At 40.2% G+C, this 22,488-nt stretch overlaps 1 protein-coding gene across 1 annotated transcript in view; it reads right to left on the reverse strand.

Moving 5' to 3' along the window:
- Positions 1 to 3,425: 3,425 nt before the first annotated feature.
- LOC106056435 (uncharacterized) overlaps positions 3,426 to 22,488 on the reverse strand; it is a 107,058-nt gene continuing 87,995 nt past the window's right edge. Inside the window, exons 4-6 of the mRNA XM_056033700.1 lie at positions 10,781 to 10,893; positions 6,776 to 6,925; positions 3,426 to 3,646 (exon numbers count right to left, since the gene is read on the reverse strand). Of these exons, the coding sequence (XP_055889675.1) occupies positions 3,602 to 3,646; positions 6,776 to 6,925; positions 10,781 to 10,893 (308 nt within the window). The 3' untranslated portion in view covers positions 3,426 to 3,601. The remainder of the gene's footprint in view (positions 3,647 to 6,775; positions 6,926 to 10,780; positions 10,894 to 22,488) is intronic.

The raw sequence follows: 22,488 nt of genomic DNA on the forward strand, positions 1-22,488 counted from the left end.
AGAAGCAAGATCTACATAAAGCAGAAAGTATTGGAAAGTATTTTGGTCAATATACCCATACACTCAGATGACTCAATTGTTTTGTCACACTGTACATTCGTCTTACTTGGGGTGGGGGGGGGCCCACCAAGATATTATTGAACCCAGGCCCCACGGATACCTTGCTACGCCACTGCTCTTAATGTGTATCATTGAAAATGTATTACTGAATGTGTAACTCTGAAAGTGTAGTTCTATGAATGCGTATGTGTGTCTCTCAATGTGTATATCTGAACGTGTATGTCTGAATGTGTATCTCTGAAAGTGTATGTGTGTCTCTGAAATGTATGTCTGTAAATGTGTATAGGTGTGTCTCTGAATGTGTATATCTCTCATGGGCGTAGCCAGGGGGGGGGGTTCTTGGGGTTCAACCCCCCCCCCGAAATGAAATCCCCCCTGGGGGGGGGGGATCGGAATTTGCTGACTGATTTTTAGCTTTGATTTTGTTTTTTTTTAGGTGATATTTTAATACTAAACCATCACTTGCCCCAGCACAACTAAGGCCTACCATGGGGTTCGAGTTTAAAACCCCCTACCAGGGGGGTTCGAGTTTAAAACCCCCTACAAAGGTTTTTTTTACAGTTAAATCCCCCTCTTGTATAAAACGAAACAAAAAAAATGCAAACGACAATCCCCAAATTCCAAAAGCACAGTTAAGGAAGATTTTGATTTTAAAACCCCTCCAAAATTTACGATAAACCCCTTCTTCAATATAATAAAACCAAATTATTCACTCAAAATTCTATGATCGTAGCCAAAGGGGTTTTGAGTTTACTTCAATTTTACTCCAATTACTTTTGAAGTTTACTTCAGTAAGGTTTGAAGCTAAAAAATACCTCTTCAATATAAAAAAAGCAAATTACGCACTCAAAATGTTATGAGGGTAGTCAAAGGGGTTTTGAGTTTAAACTCCCCTCCAGAGAAGATTGAAGCTAAAAAATACCTCTTCAATATATAAAAAAAGCAAATTACTCACTCCAAAATCTATGAGCGTAGCGAAAGGGGTTTTGAGTTTAATCCCCCCGCCAGCTGGGTTTGAAGCTAAAAAATATATCTTAAGTGTAAGAAAAAAAGCAAATTACGCACTCAAAATGCGATGAGCGTTGCCAAAAAGGGTTTTGAGTTTAAACCCCCCTTCAGAGGGGTTTGATGCTAAAAATACCTCTTCAATATAAAAAAAGAAAATTACATACTAAACTTATTTGAGCGTAGCCAATCCGATTGGGGGTTTTGAGTTTAAACCCGTCTCCTACAGATGGTTTTTTTTTTTAAGTTTAAAACCCCTCCAGATGGTTCTGAGTTTAAGATCCCCCTACAGAGCATTTTCAGGTGGAAAACCTCTATCTTCAATATTATTCTAAAGCAAACTACAGTTACTTAATTCTATTATTGTAGCTAAATGGGGTTTTGTATTCCAGAGATTTTTTAGTTTAAAAGCCCCAACAGATTTTTTTGACTATAAAAGTTCCCTTTTCGATATAAAATCTAAACCAAACTACAGTCACTTAATTCCAAGAGCGTATTCAAGAGAGGTTACACATTTCTACCAGTGGCGGGGCTCCATTAATAAAGTGCAGTGAAGTCATCTGCAGAAATTGAAAAACACTAAATGTGGCTTAACAAAGATGGCTAAGACATATTTTAGGAGTCAGTTATAGAGATCGGGTTTAAATCAAGGAAATCCTTTGCCGAACTGGGAGTCGACCCCTTAGTAAGATTGTAAAAGAGCGTCGCATGAGGTTTGTGGGACATGTTCTCCAAAAAAATGAATTAGGCATAAGAAGAGTTGCGATGACTTCCTAGTACAATTTGACGCCACACATTCATGGAGGTCCTCAGAGCAGGTGGGAAGAGGCTTCAGACATTACCAGTGACAGATTTTTATGGAAACAGCTTGACGGCAAATGCGCCGAACGGCGCGGGAGGGTCTAAGTCAGTAAGAAAAGCACATTAGGTTTTTGAAATACAAATTTTAATAGCAGGAAAATGCACTGCAGATACGTCAGAATATGCATTTTGTTGGCTTTCAATACCAGAAATAGTGCTTGGCGGCGGGCCCCCTTGCTAGTAATGGCGGGGAATCTACACTTTTTCCACAACTCCAGGAAAAACCTATTCTAGGGCACAGTTAACGTCTTCCGAAAGAATGAAGGGTCAGAATGTAATAAAGATTATGTACACACACACATATAAATACATATAAAAAAAATTCGCAAGGGGGGGGGGGGGGTCGGGGGATAGGGGAAAAAAATCCACCCCCCAAAACCCTCCCCGAAAAAAAATCCTGGCTACGCCCATGATATCTCTAAATATGTATTCGAGTCTCTGGATGTGTAGTTGTATTTGTTCATACTATTTTGAAATGCATCTTTTAATACACAATAAAATTATTTTTGTAAACTTTATAATAAAGACGAATTTATGCAACATATATTACAAACAAACTTTCTAATCAAACCAATAAAACCAAATAATAATAATAATTAGATCTCAAAATTCGCATACAGAATGCATTATGTTGCTATTTTTTAAAAAGTTATAAATTCAGGGTTGCCTTAAAGACGTTTACAGGTATTAGGCCTACGTAGACTATTTTGTTTGTTGTTGAAAATTCGACACTAGAATAGCGGGAAATTCGTCTTACATGTTAGCGAACAATTTAATCTCTCAGATGCTCAAAACGACCTCCTTAAAAATTGCAAAATTTTTCAAGTCTCTCCAGTAAATTCTTATCTTATCTTATATAATACAGACGTTACTTCAAAAAAGAAGATGATTACGTCCTACGCGTCATGCATTTAGTCATGCATATTAACCAATGACTTAAATTCTGCCAAGTCACTGGTTTTCCTGGCTAGCTCAGGCAACCCATTCCATGCTCTAATAGCACTAGGAAAGAAGGAGCATTTGTAGAAATTTGTCCTAGCATATGGGACGAGGAATGTGCCTTTATCTTTGTGTCTTTAAGAGTATTTTATTAAATTTTGTTTTTGTATTTGAAGATTATGGTTCAGTGTTTTATGTATAATTGCTAGTTTACTTTTGAGTCTTCTGTCCTGAAGGCTTTTTAAATCTAGTGATTTTACTAAAGGTGTTACTCTAGTCAAATGTGAATATCTGTTTGCCATGAATCTCACCGCTCTATTTTGTGTCTGTTCCAGTTTCTTAATGTTTTCTTGAGTTGATGGGTCCCAAACGGAGGATGCATATTCTATTAACGGCCTAACCAAGATTAAATAACATTTTAGTTATTTGATCCATATATAACATAGTTTTATAGCTAATAAACTACTTTTGTATAACATCACTGTACACATATTTCTATATTGTGTACAGACCAAAAACAACAACAAAAACAACAACAACAAAAAACAACAACTCTAAAATAGTTTCATGAAGAAAAAAAAAAGTTTATTTGTTTGACAGTGGAATAGGGTCACGTGACTTCATTGGGCCAATACGAATTCCTCAGTACTCCCTTGCCCGAGGAATGAACAAGAAAACAAAGAACAGTAACTGCGAATGGCGCTCCTGAAATGACCTCCCCCTTGGCCACCTGAGATCACTGGAAGTCTTCGCTGCTCTCGCGAATGGCGCGTTGAAGTCTCTGAGGAAGAGAGAAAAAAGAATGTATAAGATTATTATTATTATAGCTTTTATATAGCGCTACTTTCATGCTTATAGCATGCTCAGAGCGCTTTCGTCGGGTCAATCTCATTTGTGGACCGGTGGAGGGGAGGGGGTATCTAGGAGTTGGTTTTCCGTGCTACCTTTAGGGTGTCGAACCTCGAGCCCCCTTCTAGGTAGCCAAGACAAGCCAAGTTCAAACTCACTTAGCCTCTCGACCACGCTTCCCACTAAAGATTGGCAAAAATGAAACAATAATGATATCTATGATAAAGTCAGAGTTTCCTAACCTGTTATGCGCACCCGGGTGTTACGGAGTGTGTGTGTGTGTGTTTCTAAGGTGACGGTGTCACAGTAGAAAGAAGGTTAGCGATTTGTTCTGAATGATGTAAGATAAACGGCGATGTCGTCATCGGTCTTAAATAGGACAGACGACTCTAGAATGCCAGACTGCAAAGACGTGTTATTGTAGTGAGTTTATTCAGAATACCATTATATATTATGACTCGAGTCTACTATATTTATTGCATTTAATCTCTAGTGGAAATTTACATTTGGTAATAAAAGCTATATTTAATACTGTTGATAAATTAGTTATTTAATTTTTTTTTAAAGTTTTATAAGTTAAGATAAAATACGCCTACAGCGGTTTTAGTTGTCTACCAGCTGTTTGGTGATACAAGTCAACGGCCGTCAACAACATTGGGTTGGAGGGGTTGGAGGGGCGTGACCTTTTGACAAGGTGGGAAGAAGGGGGTAAAATTGTTTTGTAAGCGGCAAAATACAATGACTTGTATTCGCAATATAGATGTAGTCATAATTTAATATTGAATAATTGGATAAGTTTATATTGATCAAGTTTAAAAAATAATGCTAAAAAGAAACGTCTATTTTCCTAGGTATCAACTTTCATTTTTTGCTAATACCGTCTGAAACAAGATCGACTGAATTTTTAAATATTTTTTTTTGAAAACGGAATCATCATACGTCTCCGACTACGCCATTCTATTCGTCTTTTTACCTCGCTTATATTTTGCTCACCTCGTGTGTCAACATCTTGTCCACGTTATTTCTCCCATTGTCGGGTCAAGTTGAAACTTTGCACAATTATTCATTGAGGATGACAACACATAAAACAATTAAAATAAAAAACCTTAAACAATGAGTTATGTAATTAATTAATTATATTTTATAAGGAAAATGTACTAAGCTAAGGGGAAATAAGCCTAGATATAATGAGATATATGGAAGTGATTGAACGTTGCGAATAGGACTCTTTGTCAACATGCTAGATAGCAGAGGCACAAAAGTCGCATTTTAGGAGAGTATCTCACGCAATTGTGTATAGTAACGATAGATTCTGAGTAACTAATGTAATATCACCCAAGATAAGCACCGTTTTTAAAACAGGTTTTAAAAATTGATATGAAATTGTTCACTCCTAAACAATACCATACAAATAGGTACTACCATAAGAACCTGTGGATCTAGTACTTACATTAGGGCTAAGGGAATGGGATATTAAAGCTTATCTTTTTTTTTACGGGTCAAAAAATGACTCAAATTAAGAGCAACATTTTCGCTAGCTTTATCACCGACTCATTTTCCTGTCTCTTTTTGGTGAATTTTTCCATAGATCCTCCAATCTCTAGACGTAGTTTAACAATCTTTAATTTGAGGCTCAAATAAAATATGCCGTCTCATTTGTGTTATAATGCCGTTTATATATTGTTTTTGAAGCCACACGATCATTAAATAACAAACATATTGGCTTATTATCATGTTCCGAAAAAAAGATAAAGATCCGTTCACTTTTACAGGCAGATTCTATATTTCCAATTTCATAAACACACAATTATTAAACGTCATAGTACCAACACACCAGAGAAAAAGTGAGGGCCCCAACGTAGGTGAAAATAGATTTTTCAAACCTTTTTTTTGGGGGGAGGGGGATTTTCTACACTTTGTACCGACGTTTCGGCGGGACGGATCTGGCCTGGAGGCCTTATTTTGTGTATCACTGATCTAGAGTACAACTGCAGCTTCTTTAGTGGCAGACAGCGTATGACACATTGGGGGTGACCCGACAAAATAGCGCGAAATTTCCCTTCAAAATAGCATCGGAGGTTAAATACTGGTAAGGGAGAGAATGATCCAAACTTGTTTTAAAATTCTAAATTTCTGGTTACTCCCCTTTGGTTACAAATACCAGTGTAATCGACTTACATGTTTGATACTGATGTGTTCAGATTTGAGATGATAAGGAAGAAGGAGGGTAGATGATACTATACTAGGTGCCACTAATTGATAGTATACGCTTCACAACAAGACAATGAAGGGTGTAAGTATGTGGACTCCCTGGGAGAGGATTCTTGTGGAGGTTCCTACCTTTTTTTTTTCGAAAGCTTTAATAATTCAATTATATGTTACAGGATTATCCGTTTAAAAAATCAAACGAGGAAACGAAATGGATTATCTCCCCTGACACTCCTGTGCAAAGCAGGCTGGTCAGACATTAGTATTTAGGTATCATTACCATTTGGCGCTATTGTTTTGGTAATACACCTTAAGCCAGTTCTGATAAGTATATATTCAAAGTGCATGCATTGTCAAGCATACTTTGTGGCTCACATATAGCTCTGATGTTATCTAGAAGCCCTCAACTCTTAAACATTATGTCCAGGTACGTACAGAAGCCTCAATAGGAGTATATTTTTTTTTATCAGGGAGACCAAAGTCATCACTAAATTAGTCTTAGACTCTACTCACAAAATCTTTCATTATTAATAATAGCTTTTATATAGCGCTACTTTCATGCTCAGATCTCATTTGTGAACAGGGGGGGGGGGAGAGGGGGTATCTGAGAGAAGGCTTTCCGTGCTGCCTTTAGGCGCTCAGTAAACACAACTCTGCTCGAGTCGAGTGTCGAACCTCGAGCCTCCTTCATAGTTAGCCAAGTCAAGCCAAGTTCAAGAATACTTAGCCTATCGACCACGCATCCCACATTACCTAGAAGCCTCAAGTTCTCTTAGACCAAATTGAAATTACAAAAGCCTTTATTTATCTAGAAGACCAAAGTTCTCAACACTAAATTAGCAAAAGTACTTACAAAAGCCTCAAGGTACCGTCTCATCGTTTCAAGGTCAACTTTATTCCCGTTCGGCGATTGGCTGATCTCGCCTTCTGCCACACTTCTGTAACTCGGCTCTTCCAATGACGTCAGCTGGTTCTCTTCGTAGAGCTCCGGTCTGCTCCGCTCCTGTTAGAAACACAAGCAGAGACTTAAAACCAGGAACATTGACCATTCAACAGATTAACTTCCTGTGTTCTAATTAAATTACGTAATTACTCTTTTGTTGACTCGACTCTTGTCAATCTTTCAATTAATTAACTCTGCTCGTTGTTGGAATAATGCAATCTTTCGCAAACACAATTTTTCGATTTTAGTTGCCAGTTTGTCATTTTATTTCTACTATTTTTAGTTGATCCATTTAAAGCAATATCGAGTCTTTTAATAAATTTGGTTATCGATTTGATGCAATTAGATTCTGAAACAAAAGTACGATTTTATAATATCTAGAAAAATTAATGAATTCAAATCAATAGATTTAAAATCCCTGTCTCTCAGGGTTACTGCAGCGATTGGACCCCATGAGGACCTGCTAAATATCGTAAAACAAAAAAACGCAAGCTAAAAATCTATGTATATTAAATAAAGCATTGGTTGCAAGTCTTTTGATTTCAGGCGCCATTTTTTTCCTTCTATTTCAGATGCGCCACTAAAAATTTTACAATTTTCAGTCCTTTAAAGTATTTTAATTTGTACATATCTGTATATAGCTCCTCCTTCGAGATCGAAGATGAACACATTTCTCATTTCCTATGGACTCGAAGATTACTGTAAAGTCCAATGTTCGCTTTAAAAAGCCGGCCGCATACGTGGCATGGGTGGGTTTGGTCAGTTGCAGATAGGCCTGCTTCTTCTCTCAGCTTTTTGTTGGTTCGGCGCTCTTTCACCCTGGCCACTCTTCTTGCCTCAAATCTTGTGACTCCGAGACTCACAGCTTCACGCCATGAGGAGCGATCGAGAGCTAGTGCTTCCGTGAATGTCGATATCGCATTTCTTGAAGGAGCTCTAGAGGGTGTCTTTGTAGCGCTTGTTTTGACCTCCCTGGGAGCGCCTTCCTGTACACAACTCCCGGTACAGAAGTCGTTTGGGAAAGCGATTGTCTGGCATGCGGACTACAGGTCCCGCCCATCAATGTCGGGACCTTTTTACTGTCGCATATCCCTCCTATGCATTGCTGGCAGGATTCTGGGTAGGGTACTATTAAACAGACTACAACACTATCTAGATACTGGCCTACTTCCGGAAAGTCAATGCGGCTTCAGGCAGGGTAGAGGCACGACTGACATGATCTTTGCAGTCTGCCAACTCCAAGAGAAATGTAAAGAACAAAATTCAAATCTTCTATACTGCATTCATAGATTTGACAAAAGCTTTTGATAATGTCAGTCGTGAAGGCCTGTGGCAAATCATGTCCAAATTCGGCTGCCCGGATCAATTCATAAAAATGGTGCGCCTATTCCATGATGACATGCAAGCAAGAGTCCAAGACAACAGAGACTACTCCAAGCTTTTTCCTGCCTCGGCGTGAAGCAGGGCTGTGTGCTGACTCCAACGCTTTCAGCATAATGTTCACATCTATGCTGAAAGATGCCTTTCGCACAGAAAGCATTGGAGTTGGTTTACGATTTCGCACTGATGCAAGTTTATTTAACGCTCAAAGACTCAAGGCAAGGACTAAAGCAAACTACGACTGCATCAAAGACCTGCTATTCGCAGATGACGTTGCCCTAAATGCCTCAAACGAAGAAGACCTTCAAAAGAGACCGTCTCTCTTCGCTAACGCCTGCAAAATTTTGGTGTCACCATAAATGTAAAAATGACAGAAGTGCTGCACCAATTTCCTTCAAATAAATCTGTCACAGAACCAGACATTCTTATAGATGACCAGAAATTAGCAAATGTCAAAAAGTTTGTCTATCTGGGAAGCACAATATCAGCAAGCGCCAACCTAGATGATGCTCGTGCCAGTGCTGCTTTTGGCAGACTTCACGGACAAGTGTGGCAACGGAGAGGACTCAGCATATCCACAAAACTGAAAGTCTACAGTGCTGTAGTTCTCCAGTCACTTATATGCATCAGAGTCCTGGACCCTATATTCCCGCCACACCAAAAAAGTTAAACTCCTTTCTGTCTAAGGAGTATCCATAAGGTGCGTTGGTCCGACCACATACCAGACACAGAAATCTTAAAGCTGTCTAACATGAACAGTATATCTGTATATATTGGTGCACTCACCGGTATCTGAAAGGCATAACAAAGGGCGAATTTTCTTAATTCTGGAAAATATGAACATGGCTATGATCCTCGAAAATTAATACATTCATTTGCGTTTGCTATTAGGGACAGTTTATTGAATTCTAATTTTAGAACTAAATTTATTTTAAGATTAATAAGTTTAGTTTAAAAGGAATCTTCAAAATATTTCGTTCAGTAATTGGAAATGTGATTTATAAATGTGCGCATGCAGTCTTCCTCTTCAAAATTATTTAGACGACTCTGGTTTATTTTTTATAGAATTGACCTCTTCAGGTTCAATATTGTTGTTTTAAAACGTGGGAATCAACTCATATCCATTCCTTTGTTTTCTTTAATTGAAAGATAAACAGTTTTAGCTTTAGTTTGAATCACTGATATCATTTACAGAGCTAGAAAGCAACGTTTCCTTGCTCATTGCCATGGAGTGTTAGGTTTAGGCCATTAAGATGTCTAGTACCATCAACTAAAAATGCTAAATTCATCCATTTTCCATGACACATGCGACCTATTTCTCTCGGACTGCACATCTTTCTGTTCTAGGTAATCAAGTACAATATTTTTTCAGTTTCAGAAAACTTTCAGAGATCCTTTTCTCTAACGCACTTCAGAATAAAACAAAAATCACAATTTTCTCATAATTCTCTCCTCTTTTTCTTTCTAGAAATCAGTTATTATTAATTAATTTATTTATTAATTTTTGCGATCATGCATTCTTATTCTTGTTTTTTTCCTCGGGGTGAAATGCGCCACTTTTGGCGCTTGTGTCATAGGTTGGCTACCCCTGGTCTAAAGCTGTAATAGAATAGCCTTTATTTCCCTTGTGGATGAAATAGCTGATCAAAGCCTAGATGAGTCTTCTCACCAATTCAGGCATAAGTTACTTGGCAGTTCTAGCAACAATTCCCAGCGAGGACAAATCTTTATTTTGAAAAACGTCACAAACACAGAGCATAGCCGCGTGAGTCTCGCCGCACCGTGTTGAGAACTCTTTTCTCTAATACCACGGACAAGAAAAGCAGCAGTTCGTTGTCGAGTTTCCCTTTCCCCGTACAAAGCTAACTCGCCATCCATACCAGTTTCTTTTTCACTCTAAGGGCCATTTTTTTGAGGGTGTAGTATCGCGCACTCTAAAAACAAATGGTTACTTCGTCCAGCTGGCAGTGTCGACAACGTTCGCCTTGAACTTTGCAAAATAAGCTCCGGCTGGGCATTGCCCCGTTCTGAGCTCAGCGATCGTATCCTGTTCTATCCTGTTTAACTGCCACCTTTCCTCAGATTTCCTGTGTCCCATTAAAAATCTTCCATAACCAAACAGTGTCTCTAGCGCAGCTTCTTCTCAAGTCCCTCAACTTAGAGGGAATTCCGTTGTCTCTGTCTCTATAATCTCAACATTCAACTCCAGCTCCTAACAGTGCACAACTTCTGCAGAAACGAGTCAGTGCGCATCACGCAGTTACAAATCAGAGTTCCAACACAAAGTTGACCTACTTTTTACCCGCTCAAAATGGCGACTCTTGGCTTTTTTTTTTCGCCCTTTTTTTTTTTGATCCAATTAAATGAAATTTCTGCCCGAATAAGCGAATGATATAACATGTATATAATAAAAAAAAACTTATTTCGGTTCTTAAAGGAATCAATAGGAAAAAGCGGCTGGTCCTATTGACCTTTGGTCAAATTATCCTGATCCGACTGTACCTAGGCCTAAAATCCTCCAAAAGGAATACTTACCCCTAATAGCTGATTGATTTGCTGTGGATCTGATTCCAGAACTCTACGAAGGAGAAGACTTGTGGGAATGTTGTTTTCTGTGTTCAGGCTGGGATCTGACCTTTTACCGTTTCCTGCGATCAAAAAAAAAAAAGATACTAAAAAAAACGGTTAAAAGTAATAGCTAACGATGCAGACAGCACATCCCAAGCATTCTTCCCGCACAGGTCCAGAAAAGAGACTGGACCTTAGGGCTAACGGGGGGATCCGTCACAAAAAAAAAGCACTGCATATATATATATATATAAGAGGAATAACACGATATTTACACATGTATCTCAATACTGTAAGATGTATTTCCTTTTGTGGTGATGCAAGTACAAGTTCCTTTAAGTCTTTATTTGCAAAGAATTTAATAACAATAGATGTACAGAAGGTTCACATTCAACCCAAACGAGTCCACTAGATGGTTTCTTTCTCACTGTTGACGACACACACACACTTGACCGTGTGTCACGGTTGGCCACCCATGCCGTAACTGTAGTAACTGTGTCGCAACACCGTTTTACATAAAATATTTACCTTAATTTTTTTTTTTTTTTTTTTTTCATTTTTTTGTAAGGAAATCCTATGCCAAACTGGGAGTCGAACACTTAGTAAGGTTGTGACAGAGCGTCGCATGAGGTTTGCGGGACATGTTCTACGTCAAAATGAAATACGCACGCCAAGAGTTGCGATGACATGGAGGCCAATACGAGGAAAGCGCAAACAGGGACGTCCTCGTAATACTTTGCGACATACCTTCATGGAGGACCTCAGAACAGTGGACACCAGGTGGGAGGAGGCTTCAGACATTGCCAGTGACAGATCTTTATGGAGACAGCTAGCCGCCCATTGCGCCGAACGGCGCGGGAGGACCTAAGTCTAAGTAGGTAAGTTGTAAGGAACATTGAAAATTGTGGCGAATTTTCAACTTGATGCTAGAACGGGAAGCTGGAGTAATAACGTGTTCAAAATTTGTACCAGACAGACAGAGTTAATATAAGCTTTTTATTTGTTGTTATGATTACAGTGTAGGTATTTCGTTACCACCTAAACATACGCTCCTATTTTTATCATTTAATTCCCTTATTTATTTTTTTAACCCTTTTACCATTAACCCCCCCCCCCCCCCGGCCACACCCATTAGGGCCTATGTCACTTTTTTTAGAACCCATTTTTTTTAGGAATTGGCATATAAAAGCTCCATTTACTATTGCACTGTCTTTCTCCCTAACCAAACCTTATGTTGTCTTTTGTTGTCACTTTTTCTTGAAATTCTGTTAGTGACATTTTAAAATCTTTTGCTCATCTCGATCCACTAGAAGTAAATAAGTAGATTTATAAAAAAATTCAGATTTAGGAACTTATCCATCTATGTGACCCTCCCAAAGGCCGAAAAAAAAGCATACTCAGTGATTACAAAAGTACCGCCCACTTTCCATATTCAGGTCAGTGGGGCGAAGACGCTTCTAGATCAAGATTTCTGCACACAATTAGAAGCGAACGTCCCCCCCTCCCCCAAATGATGCAGATCGTAAAATTTATATGAAATTTTCAAAGACCGTTGGGCCGAAAAAAAAGTTGTGCACTACTGAACTGCAATATTTAAAAATAAACTTTATAGTATTTAAAGTAAATACAATGTTTTTGCGAGCAAAGATTTTTAAACTTTGTCTTGGTAGGAAAAAAAAAAGAGAGATAATAATTGCTACAATACAGAGTTTTAGTGGCAGAACTAGTGTGTAAAAGGTTGTTTTTTTTTGAGCTACATTCAATAAAAAATGAGAGATCTAAGAGCATACAAACTAAATCCCCAACAATGGTTATAAATTGACTAAAGTGGCGGAAACTCGGCTTAATCAACCCGTTAATGCGGGAAGAATGTCGTACGGTGTAAAATTGTCGTTTGTCCTTCTTTCCCTTTACCGCAGTTCGTTGGACGTCTATAAGGTTTTAAATAATTCATTTATCTCCGCCCGTGGGAGCCCTAAATAGACAAGATAGCCTCTTGACCTTCGGGGGGGGGGCACCATTGTTTTGGACTTTGGATTGACCTGCTGTCTCAGCGGTGGCGTTCAAGGAAAAGTGAAGGGTGGGGGGTAAAGACCGCGGGACGGGGATTGCGCCGCGCTCCGAAAAAATACCAAAAACGGAATGAGAAATAGTATCGGCGGAAAGCCTTTGTGTCGTCACCGGAAACTGCTTTAGCCAAGACTAATGGGAGGAGAGATTGGAATAGAGAGGGTGGGGGGGGGGGGAGGGAATGGATTGAGAAGTGATAGAAGTGGAAGATTAGATGCTTCGCAACTCTACTCATCGATCCAAACAAATTATGGGATGAATACAGTGTAGATAGGAATAAGGACCACAAACAATAAAACATTCCATAAAGAGAGAGAAAAAATAACCAACAAATCACCAGTTACGAAAAACAAGTCAAGAAACACGCAAAATAAAAAAATAATAATAATAAAAAAAAATAACATAGCTTATCTAAGGAGAAGAACTCCACACTTACAACTATATTTCTCAATAACGTAGAGGTTATTGTTCTTATTGTGAAGCGCGGTGGCTGAGTTGTAAAGCGCTTGGCTTCCGAAAAGGAGGTCCCGTGTTCAAATCCTGGTGATGACTTGGATTTTATATTCTGGTTTCGTTAGGGCGCCTCTAGTCCACCCAAGGGGAACAATCGGATATTACGTAATGGCTTAAGGGGGAGGGGATATACACATTTCATACGATTTGTTACAAAGGGGGGTCTGAAAATTTATTACGTAACAAAAAGTATTCAAATGAAATTTTACAAATTTTAGGTCGTGCTGTCATAGAATTGAGACAAATCCAAAACTGACAAGCATGTTTGGGGCCGCTGGGGAAACATTAAGTATATAGTCTTTCGTTATCAATAAGTTAAACATGTATGTAACAATCAAACAGGCTGGCTGCCTGGTCGTTTGGTATGTACTCCCGTTCCGGTGGAGGCGCGGTGGTTGAGCGGTAAAGCGCTTGGCTTCCGAACCAGGGACCGGGGTTCGAATCCTGGTGAAGACTGGGATTTTTAATTTCGGGATCTTTGGGAGCCTCTGAGTCTACCCAGCTCTAATGGGTACCTGGCATTAGTTGGGAAAAAGTAAAGGCGATTGGTCGTTGCGTTGTGCTGGCCACATGACACCCTCGTTAACCGTAGGCCACAGAAACAGATGACCTTTACATCATCTGCCCTATAGACCACAAGGTCTGAAAGGGGAACATTACTTTACTACCCGTTCCGGTGGTCCCTGCCTGCCGCCATCCTGCGCCCTTCTACGGGACGTTTGTGCCAAGATGTAATCATCTTTAAATCTGGAACACAAAATCTCAACCTTTAAGCGATAATTGTCTACAGAATGTTCATCTGTTTCAAGGTGGAGTCGACTATAAAATTTTGTGACATGGTGATGATTAAAAAAATGCTTGTGGGGGGGGGGAGGACCCTTTTTATTTCTATAAACCTGTTTTTACATTCTCTCCCTGGGCCCGAAAGTCTAGCTGAAATGAAAAGGAAACAAATCAGTTCCCTTGTTCCGAGCTCCGACTCCCAGCTGTTCGAAACATTTTGATGTCTTCATTGTTTTTACAAGTCTTTGGCCAGCGGGTCACTGGAACTCTTTTGAATCAAGGGTTTGATTGAACTAAAGAGGCAAGGGAGACAGGATAAGCCTGTTATACTCTGCCCTCTATCCCCCCCCCTTTTTTTTAAAAACCTTTTTTTCATTGGAAAATGGGGGGGGGGGGGGATTAGGTTTACACTTTTGTATCTTTTTTTAATAGTTTTTTTTTTTTTATTTTGTAGGAAGGGTTTTATAAATAAGATTTCATTCAAATGAAAAGAATCTTCGAGGAAGGCGTATCCCCCAGAAAAGTGTAGATTGGATTCAAAATGAAAAGAATCTTTGACAGAGAAGGCGTGGCCTCTACAATAATGTAGGTTGAATTGAAATGAAAAGAATCTCATAAACTCCTATCTATGTCTGCCTGTATTCTTTTTTTTTTCCTGGTAATGTTCTTTGAAGGAATGTTTTTGCTAGCCTTGATGATCTTGTGATATGTGGCTATAGAGGTTTAGTTTGCTTTGTTTAACAGTAGTTAGCAGATCACTTTGGGTCCGATCGCTGCACTGATCCTGTAATCTCTTGTTTGTGGTTACATTGTTTATGGTTCGGAAAGTTTTAAAATGTGGATGATATCCACCAGGTGTCAGTGCTTTAAACAGTCCCCTGAATTAACTCGCACATAATGGCTGATTGGCAGTTCATTAGGCTTTGTGATCTACCCTTATGTATACTTAATGGATGTTTGGTAGAGTGACCTAAACATACTTAATGGATGTTTGGAAGAGTGACCTAAACATACTTAATGGATGTTTGGTAGATTGACCTAAACATACTAAATGGATGTTTGGTATAGTGACCTAAACATACTTAATGAATGTTTGGCAGAGTGACCTAAACATACTAAATGGATATTTGGTAGAATGACCTAAACATACTTAATGAATGTTAGGCAGAGTGACCTAAACATACTAAATGGATGTTTGGTAGAGTGACCTAAACATACTAAATGGATGTTTGGTAGAGTGACCTAAACGCTTAGCTAACTGCTATAGAGAAGGTTTTCCATGCTGCCTTTAGGCGCTCAGTAAACACAACTCTGCTAGAGTCGGGTTTCGAACCGCCTTCATAAGTATCCTAGCCAAGTTCCAGCGTACTTAGCCTCTCGACCACGCTTCCCGCCATTGCTATGAAGAAATTCAAAAACCTTCTTTCGAACACAGTTATATAAAAACTGGACAAGTCTATTGTCACAGGCTCAACTGTTAACTTATTAGCAAGCTTATATCATCTCACTGTGCCTGTCTGTCTAGTTAAAAGTTACTACAGTTGGTCCCTTCCACACCCAATCTCGGATCAAGCTGAAATTTTGCACAATTATTTCTTTTACCAGACAACACAAGAATTAATAAAGAAATTAGCCAATTGGTTAAATTTTTTTTTTTGGTATCTCGAACAAGGGAAATAAATCGTAATTGACCGAAGTTGAATTAGTCCCTTTTATATGTCGTCTTCTGAGTGTTAGCGAACACAAACCTGAAAAAAGGGTCGAGACTATAGAAACAATAGATAACTCTACAATCTTCCATGTTCGTAAGCACTTCAATAGCAGAGTGGTTACCGTGTTGGCTTGAGAAGCCTTAGAAGTCTTGAGCCATGAGTTCGAATTCAGGTCATTCCCCCCCCCCTTTTGTTTTTATAAATGCTTTTTTATTGTTAGTTTAGAGAGATTGAGAGTTTGGTCAGTTAGTGGTAGCAAGTAGTTGTAGGAAGATGAGTTAATTCTCAAAGAACAGTTGGTGAAATGACTTGATAAACTGTAGTTTATATAGAGAGTTTAGTTAATTCTCAAAGAACAGTTGGTGAAATGACTTGATAAGGTAAACCTGTTGTAGCAAGTCACTTTTCTGATCAAGCTGGAAGTCACATAACAATTACGTTAGTCTTTAGCAAGTTAAGGAAGTGAGTTTTGTGAAGTCGAGTAGTTCACTTAATGATGTGACCATATTGCAAGAGAAGTTGCAAAGTTAATAAAGTATATAGATATATATATATATAGTTGTGATCAAGGGAGGACTGGCTATATGGGCAAACGGGCAAATGCCCGGTGGGCCGGTTCCAAATGGGCCGGTCTGGTCGTGACCAAAGAAAAATTATTTTTTTTATGCAGACAACTTTAAAGAAATTGATTGACAGCAGCAAGACACAGATAGGCATATATATATATATATATATATATTGCAGAAGGGGGGGGTAAAAAATTCCACTACCGAAAAAATCCTGGCTACGCCCATGATATGACATGCCATTTGTAGGGCGGTTTATATGGTAATGCCCGGGCCGATTTTGATACCCAGTCCGCCCCTGGTTGTGATCTGTGTACATTACGTTCACCAATTATCTTCATGATTGATTCATGTCATGTAAATAAACATCCTATTTTCTTACGTTCGCAAGTAGTTCCCACTTCCGGTAACTGTTGTAACTCCAGGTTCCGGACTGTAATGCTGCTTACGAGTTAATTGCCTTATGCCTATAAGCATCTTACAATGTCCAGATTACCAACATATCATTAGACATCTTTGCGATGGAAATAATGTATTTCCCTTTATATTCACGTTTTGTTTCTAAGGGAGGTTGCTAATGGAAATTAAATATTCTCTTTTTCGGATAATAAATTTAAAAAGAGTTTTTCTTTTGTTAACACGGGATAAAAACGGACATTAAACGAATACATCTGTTAAATAAATGTAGATTTTTGTTTTCTGAGCTTCACACCACTCGGTCAGGAACCATCACTCGCCTAATTTAAATATTTCTTGTTCTTATCCTACTTCCAATGTTTCAAATGGAGCTATTCCAATCTAAAACCCGTGATCCCGTTTCTCACGGCCGATGACCTTTAATGTAATCCTACTCCGTAAACATACACCAATTTTGATTCGGATATCCTATATGCGTCTGACGGCATGGGCAGATAACTAATTTAATACATTGCACAATTACCTCCTCTGCATATTGTTACGTATTTCTGATTTTCTGGCTAAATGTACTAGGCACACAAATAAAAGAAACACTGCAAAGAACTTGACGACTCAACTTTCAGCTTTAAATAACTTTATTGAATTATAACTATAACAATTCGTCACTGTAACATGTAGCGTATACGTCTTACATCGACTGTATCGACTGTAACGGCTCAAGTCCACTCTCTTCTACTGTCTCGCACAGTAGAGAACAGTATCGACGACTGTACTGACCCTTTTCACATGAACATCTCTGGTTTATAAAGAGTCCCTAATCGCTTGTCTATTGTTGCAAAAACACTGCTAGTACCCTCTGGAACAACATGGGAGGAAACATCACATCCTGTTGTTGTTTATACATGTCGATTCCAGAGTATGCCTGCTGCAGTGTCATCTCGCCGAGGTCACACGTAGTGACCTCTAACTGTCACTGTTCATTTGTCACAATGCCCCCCTTCGTAAATCTGTTCGTCCTCTGGAACAACACGTGAGGCACGTCCCATCCTGTCTTTGTTTACATGCATAGATTTCAGATAACACTCGGTGCTGTGTCATCTCGCCGGGGTCACACATAGTGACCTCTACCTGTCACTGTTCATTCGTAACACTGCCCCCTTCTTAGATCTGTTCGTCCCGAACAGATTCTATTTCACCACGGTACTGATGGAGTCGGTCAACGTGGACAACCTTCAGCTTGGACCGTGGACTTTTCTGTATCCGGTAGACCACGTCGTTTATTCTTTTTACGACACGGTATGGACCTTCCCAGTCTCTTTGGAGTTTCGGGGATCTGCCTTTTCGTCTCTGTGGGTTATAGAGCCACACTAGATCATTCTCATGGAACCCCGACGTATTGGCCCGTTTGTCATACCTCGTTTTCATCAGGTCACTGTTGGTCTTGATGTTTCTGCGGGCCAATACATGAGCATTCTCCAATCGTCTTCGGAGATTGGTGACATATTCAGTTGAAGACACTGGCGTATCTCTCGGAATCCCAAATAACAGGTCACATGGTAGACGAAGCTCACGACCAAATAACATCTTCGCTGGGGTATATCCTGTGGTGCTATGAACGGATCCTCTGTATGACATGAGGAACATGGGGATATGGCTGTCCCAGTCGTCTTGTCGGTCATCAGTAACCTTAGACAGATGTTGTTCTAGGGTTCTGTTGAATCGCTCCACCATCCCATCAGATTGCGGATGGAGAGCTGTCGTGTGAGTCTTTTCGATGCCAAGTGTCTTGCACATCTCCTGGAAAACTTTGGACTCGAAGTTCCTGCCCTGGTCAGAGTGCAACTCATTAGGTACACCAAAGCGACTGATCCAGTTATCCACGAGTGTTTCGGCCACTGTGATAGCTTCTTGATTTGGTATGGCATAAGCTTCTGGCCATTTGCTGAAATAGTCCATGACTACCAAGATGTATTTGTTTCCTTTCTTGGTTTCAGGAAATGGGCCTGCTACATCTATTGCGATCCTCTCGAATGGAACACCAACATTATACTGTTGCAAAAGACCCCTAGTTTTGCGTCGAGGGCCTTTTGCTGCCGCACATATGTCGCACCTTCGACACCATTCCTCTACATCCTCTCTATATCTGAACCAGTAGAACCGCTGACGAACCTTTTCCAGAGTCTTATTGACACCAAGATGAGATCCGCTAGCGCCATTATGCATCTCTTTCAGTACTTCAGCAACTCTCACCTTCGGTAACATCAGCTGAAGGCGATTGGATGTTCCATCAGCAGATTCCCAAACTCTTTTGATGACACCATTGACTAACGTCAGCGAGTCCCACTGAGCCCAGTACGCCTTGGTGGCTACCCCCTTCTCAGAGATGTCTTTCCAATCTGGCCGTTGTCCATCTTCTTTCCATAGAAGAATGGGAGCCAGATCTTCATCTTGCATTTGGTCCTCTCGAATCCTTTTATCACACCAGGGTCCGGAAACATCTACTCCGAGCCGAAGACAATTGACAGCTACCTCCTTTTCTTCAGCCCTCTTGCAGTGCTTACATTCTGCTTTGCAGGGTCGTCGAGACAGTGCATCAGCATTTTGGTGAATTTGCCCTTTTCGGTGCTTAGTTTCAAATTCATAGGTTTGAAGACGTTCGATCCACCTTGCCACCTGACCTTCAGGGCTCTTAAACGAAAGCAACCATTGCAGAGCTGCGTGATCTGACCTTAAGATAAATTTCTGCCCGTATAGGTACTTGTGGAAATGTTTTATTGCATCCACAGCAGCCAGCAATTCACGTCTCGTCACACAATAGTTCCTTTCAGCTCTCGATAGGCTTCGACTGAAGTATGCGATGACTCGTTCAGTTTCATCCACCTTTTGGGACAAGACTGCGCCTATTCCAGTGTTGCTTGCATCTGTGTCGAGTATGAATGTCTTCCCTGGAATGGGGTAGGCCAATACTGGTGATGAGGATAGTGTGTTTTTCAGCCTCTCGAAAGCTTCTTGACATTCAGATGTCCAAATAAATGGCCTCTTTTGCTCTGTCAGTTGATGAAGGACCTTACAGATGTTTGAGAAATTTGGCACGAAACGTCGGTAGTATGTACAGAGTCCCAAGAAACTTCTCAGCTCATGGATATTACTTGGCGTAGGCCATCGTTTCACTGCCTCAACTTTGTCAGGGTCAGTGCTGACTCCGTCATTTGACACAATGTGACCAAGGTACTTAACGTTTTTCCTGAATAAGGAACACTTCTTTGGGCTGAGTCTCATTCCCGCACTTCTTATCCGTTGAAATACTTCCTTCAGATTTGCAAGGTGCTCTTCAAACGTTTTGCCAATGACAATAATGTCATCAAGGTAAACAAGGCATGTAGTCCAATGAAGTCCTCGTAAAACCCTCTCCATCAATCGTTCAAAGGTGGCTGGTGCGTTGCAGAGACCGAATGGCATCACAGTAAATTGCCAGAGGCCATTGCCAGCAGAGAAGGCGGTTTTCTCTCTATCATTGGGATGCATTTCAACTTGCCAATACCCACTCTTTAGGTCGAGAGTAGAAAATACCTGGGACCCTGCAAGCGTGTTCAAAGTATCGTCGATTCTAGGAAGTGGATAACTATCTTTATGTGTGACTTCATTCAGAGCTCTGTAATCTACACAAAATCGCATAGATCCATCCTTCTTCTTTACTAAGACAATAGGCGAACACCAAGGACTATTTGAGGGCTCAATGATTCCTTGCTGCGTCATGCCCTCTATCATGTCCATAGCTTCTTGTTGCTTTGCTAGCGGCAAGCGACGTGGTGGCTGTCGAATCGGTCTGGTGTTTCCAGTGTCTATTCGATGTTGTACCATGTTTGTCCGTCCGCAGTCTGTTTCATCAGATGGCAGAATATCTTCAAACTCAATGATCAACTGTTCCGCTTTGCTGAACTGCTCATCTGATAAATTCACTTTCATTTCTGTCAGGAGCTTGGTAATTTGTGGATTGAAAGGTTTGGTGGAATTAACGATCGTGATATCATTATTACAGTTTCTTATCAGGTCAAGAGTATTACATATTGCGATGGGGCTGTCTTTCTCTAGATGTCTCTCCTGTAGGCCGAGGTTCATGATTCTGACGGGCACCTTTTGATCTTTTCCGACAAGGACCAATGTTTTTCCTACTGCCATTCCGCTGTTGTCATTTTCAATGCCTTCCACTATCGCCGTCATCGTTGCAGTTTGACCATGCTCTAACTTTCCCCAGATAATTGCTTCAGACTGAGCTGGCAAACTTGTATCTTCTGTTAAAAGGATTCTTCTTATTTGACCATTCTCTTCATCTTCATCCCCGAGCAAGGGAATCTCAACATCACCACATTTCAAAGTACCACCTCCGATGTTCAGAGAGAATTCACATTTCTGCATAAAATCGAGCCCAATAATACAGTCATCCGTAATGTTAGCGATCAGAAATTCATGTATAAATGACTGATGCCCGAGCTCAAAGTTTATATTTGTCAGTCCATGTATAGGCATCATCTCTCCACTGGCCGTCTTCAAGGAGTAAGAGTTCACTCTCTTGATTTCGTTCTTTTTGACAATGTCTGGACGAATGACTGAACGTGAGGCACCAGTATCTAGAAGAAAACGGTAATTTCGAGATCCAATTCTACCATTGATGTACAGACTTTTATTCTTCCCTAACACAGCGACTGGAATTATAGTTGCAGGGGCTGTCATGTTCTTGATCGCCGATTTTTGCCCCATAAAACCGGCGAAAGTTAGTTTCCCTGGTAGACATGAGCACCTGACCTTGCATCTGTCTCCGGTCTGTGCTGATACTCTGTTTGTCGGGGAAATCTTCTCGTGCAGTTCCTTTGTAGATGGCCAGGTTCTCCACAATTCCAACAACGTACACTGGTTCTATTCTGTCCTTCTTGCTTCTTATTTGGTCTGCGTTCTTCTAGCACTTCAGTTACCCTTCTGAGAAGTTGTGTAAGATCTTCTTCTTGGACTTCCAGCATACGCCCATGATGGATATTCTTAGAGGCGTCTTTGGCGGCTTCATAGGAGAGGGCGTAGACCAGAGCTTCGCTGGATTTGCGCTTACCACTGATTCTTATTGCCTTCTTCAGTTCTGGATCTCGAATAGCATCAATGAATGCATCAGTGATAATGACGTCCAGAAAGTCTTGTGCTGCTGTTGGATATGCCAAATGAGCAAGACGTTCTATGTCCGCCTCTAGCTCTTGCAAGGTTTCACCGGAGCGTTGTTGTCGGGTTTTCAACTGAACTCTATAAACTTCTTGTAAATGTTCGTCTCCGTAACGGAGCTCCATAGCCTTAACAATGGCAGCGTAATCTTGTTGATTTGTTATTGACTGAAGCAGTTCTGCTGCCTTCCCTCTTAAAGCTAACACCAGAGCAGTCGCTTTCTCTTCTTCAGTGTTCCAGTTATTAACCTTGGCCGCTGCCTCAAACTGTCTTTTGTAAACAGTCCATGAGATGGATCCATCAAACACAGGCGGCTTTATCTTCCCAGAGATTTCGGGCACTAATGTTTTTGTTCTAGTACCCCGTTCCTTACTCAGTTGTTCTTGGACATGAGTCCTTATCTCTTCCA

This window comes from Biomphalaria glabrata, chromosome 6, assembly GCF_947242115.1.
Source record: "Biomphalaria glabrata chromosome 6, xgBioGlab47.1, whole genome shotgun sequence".
NCBI classification, from domain to species: Eukaryota; Metazoa; Mollusca; class Gastropoda; family Planorbidae; genus Biomphalaria; species Biomphalaria glabrata.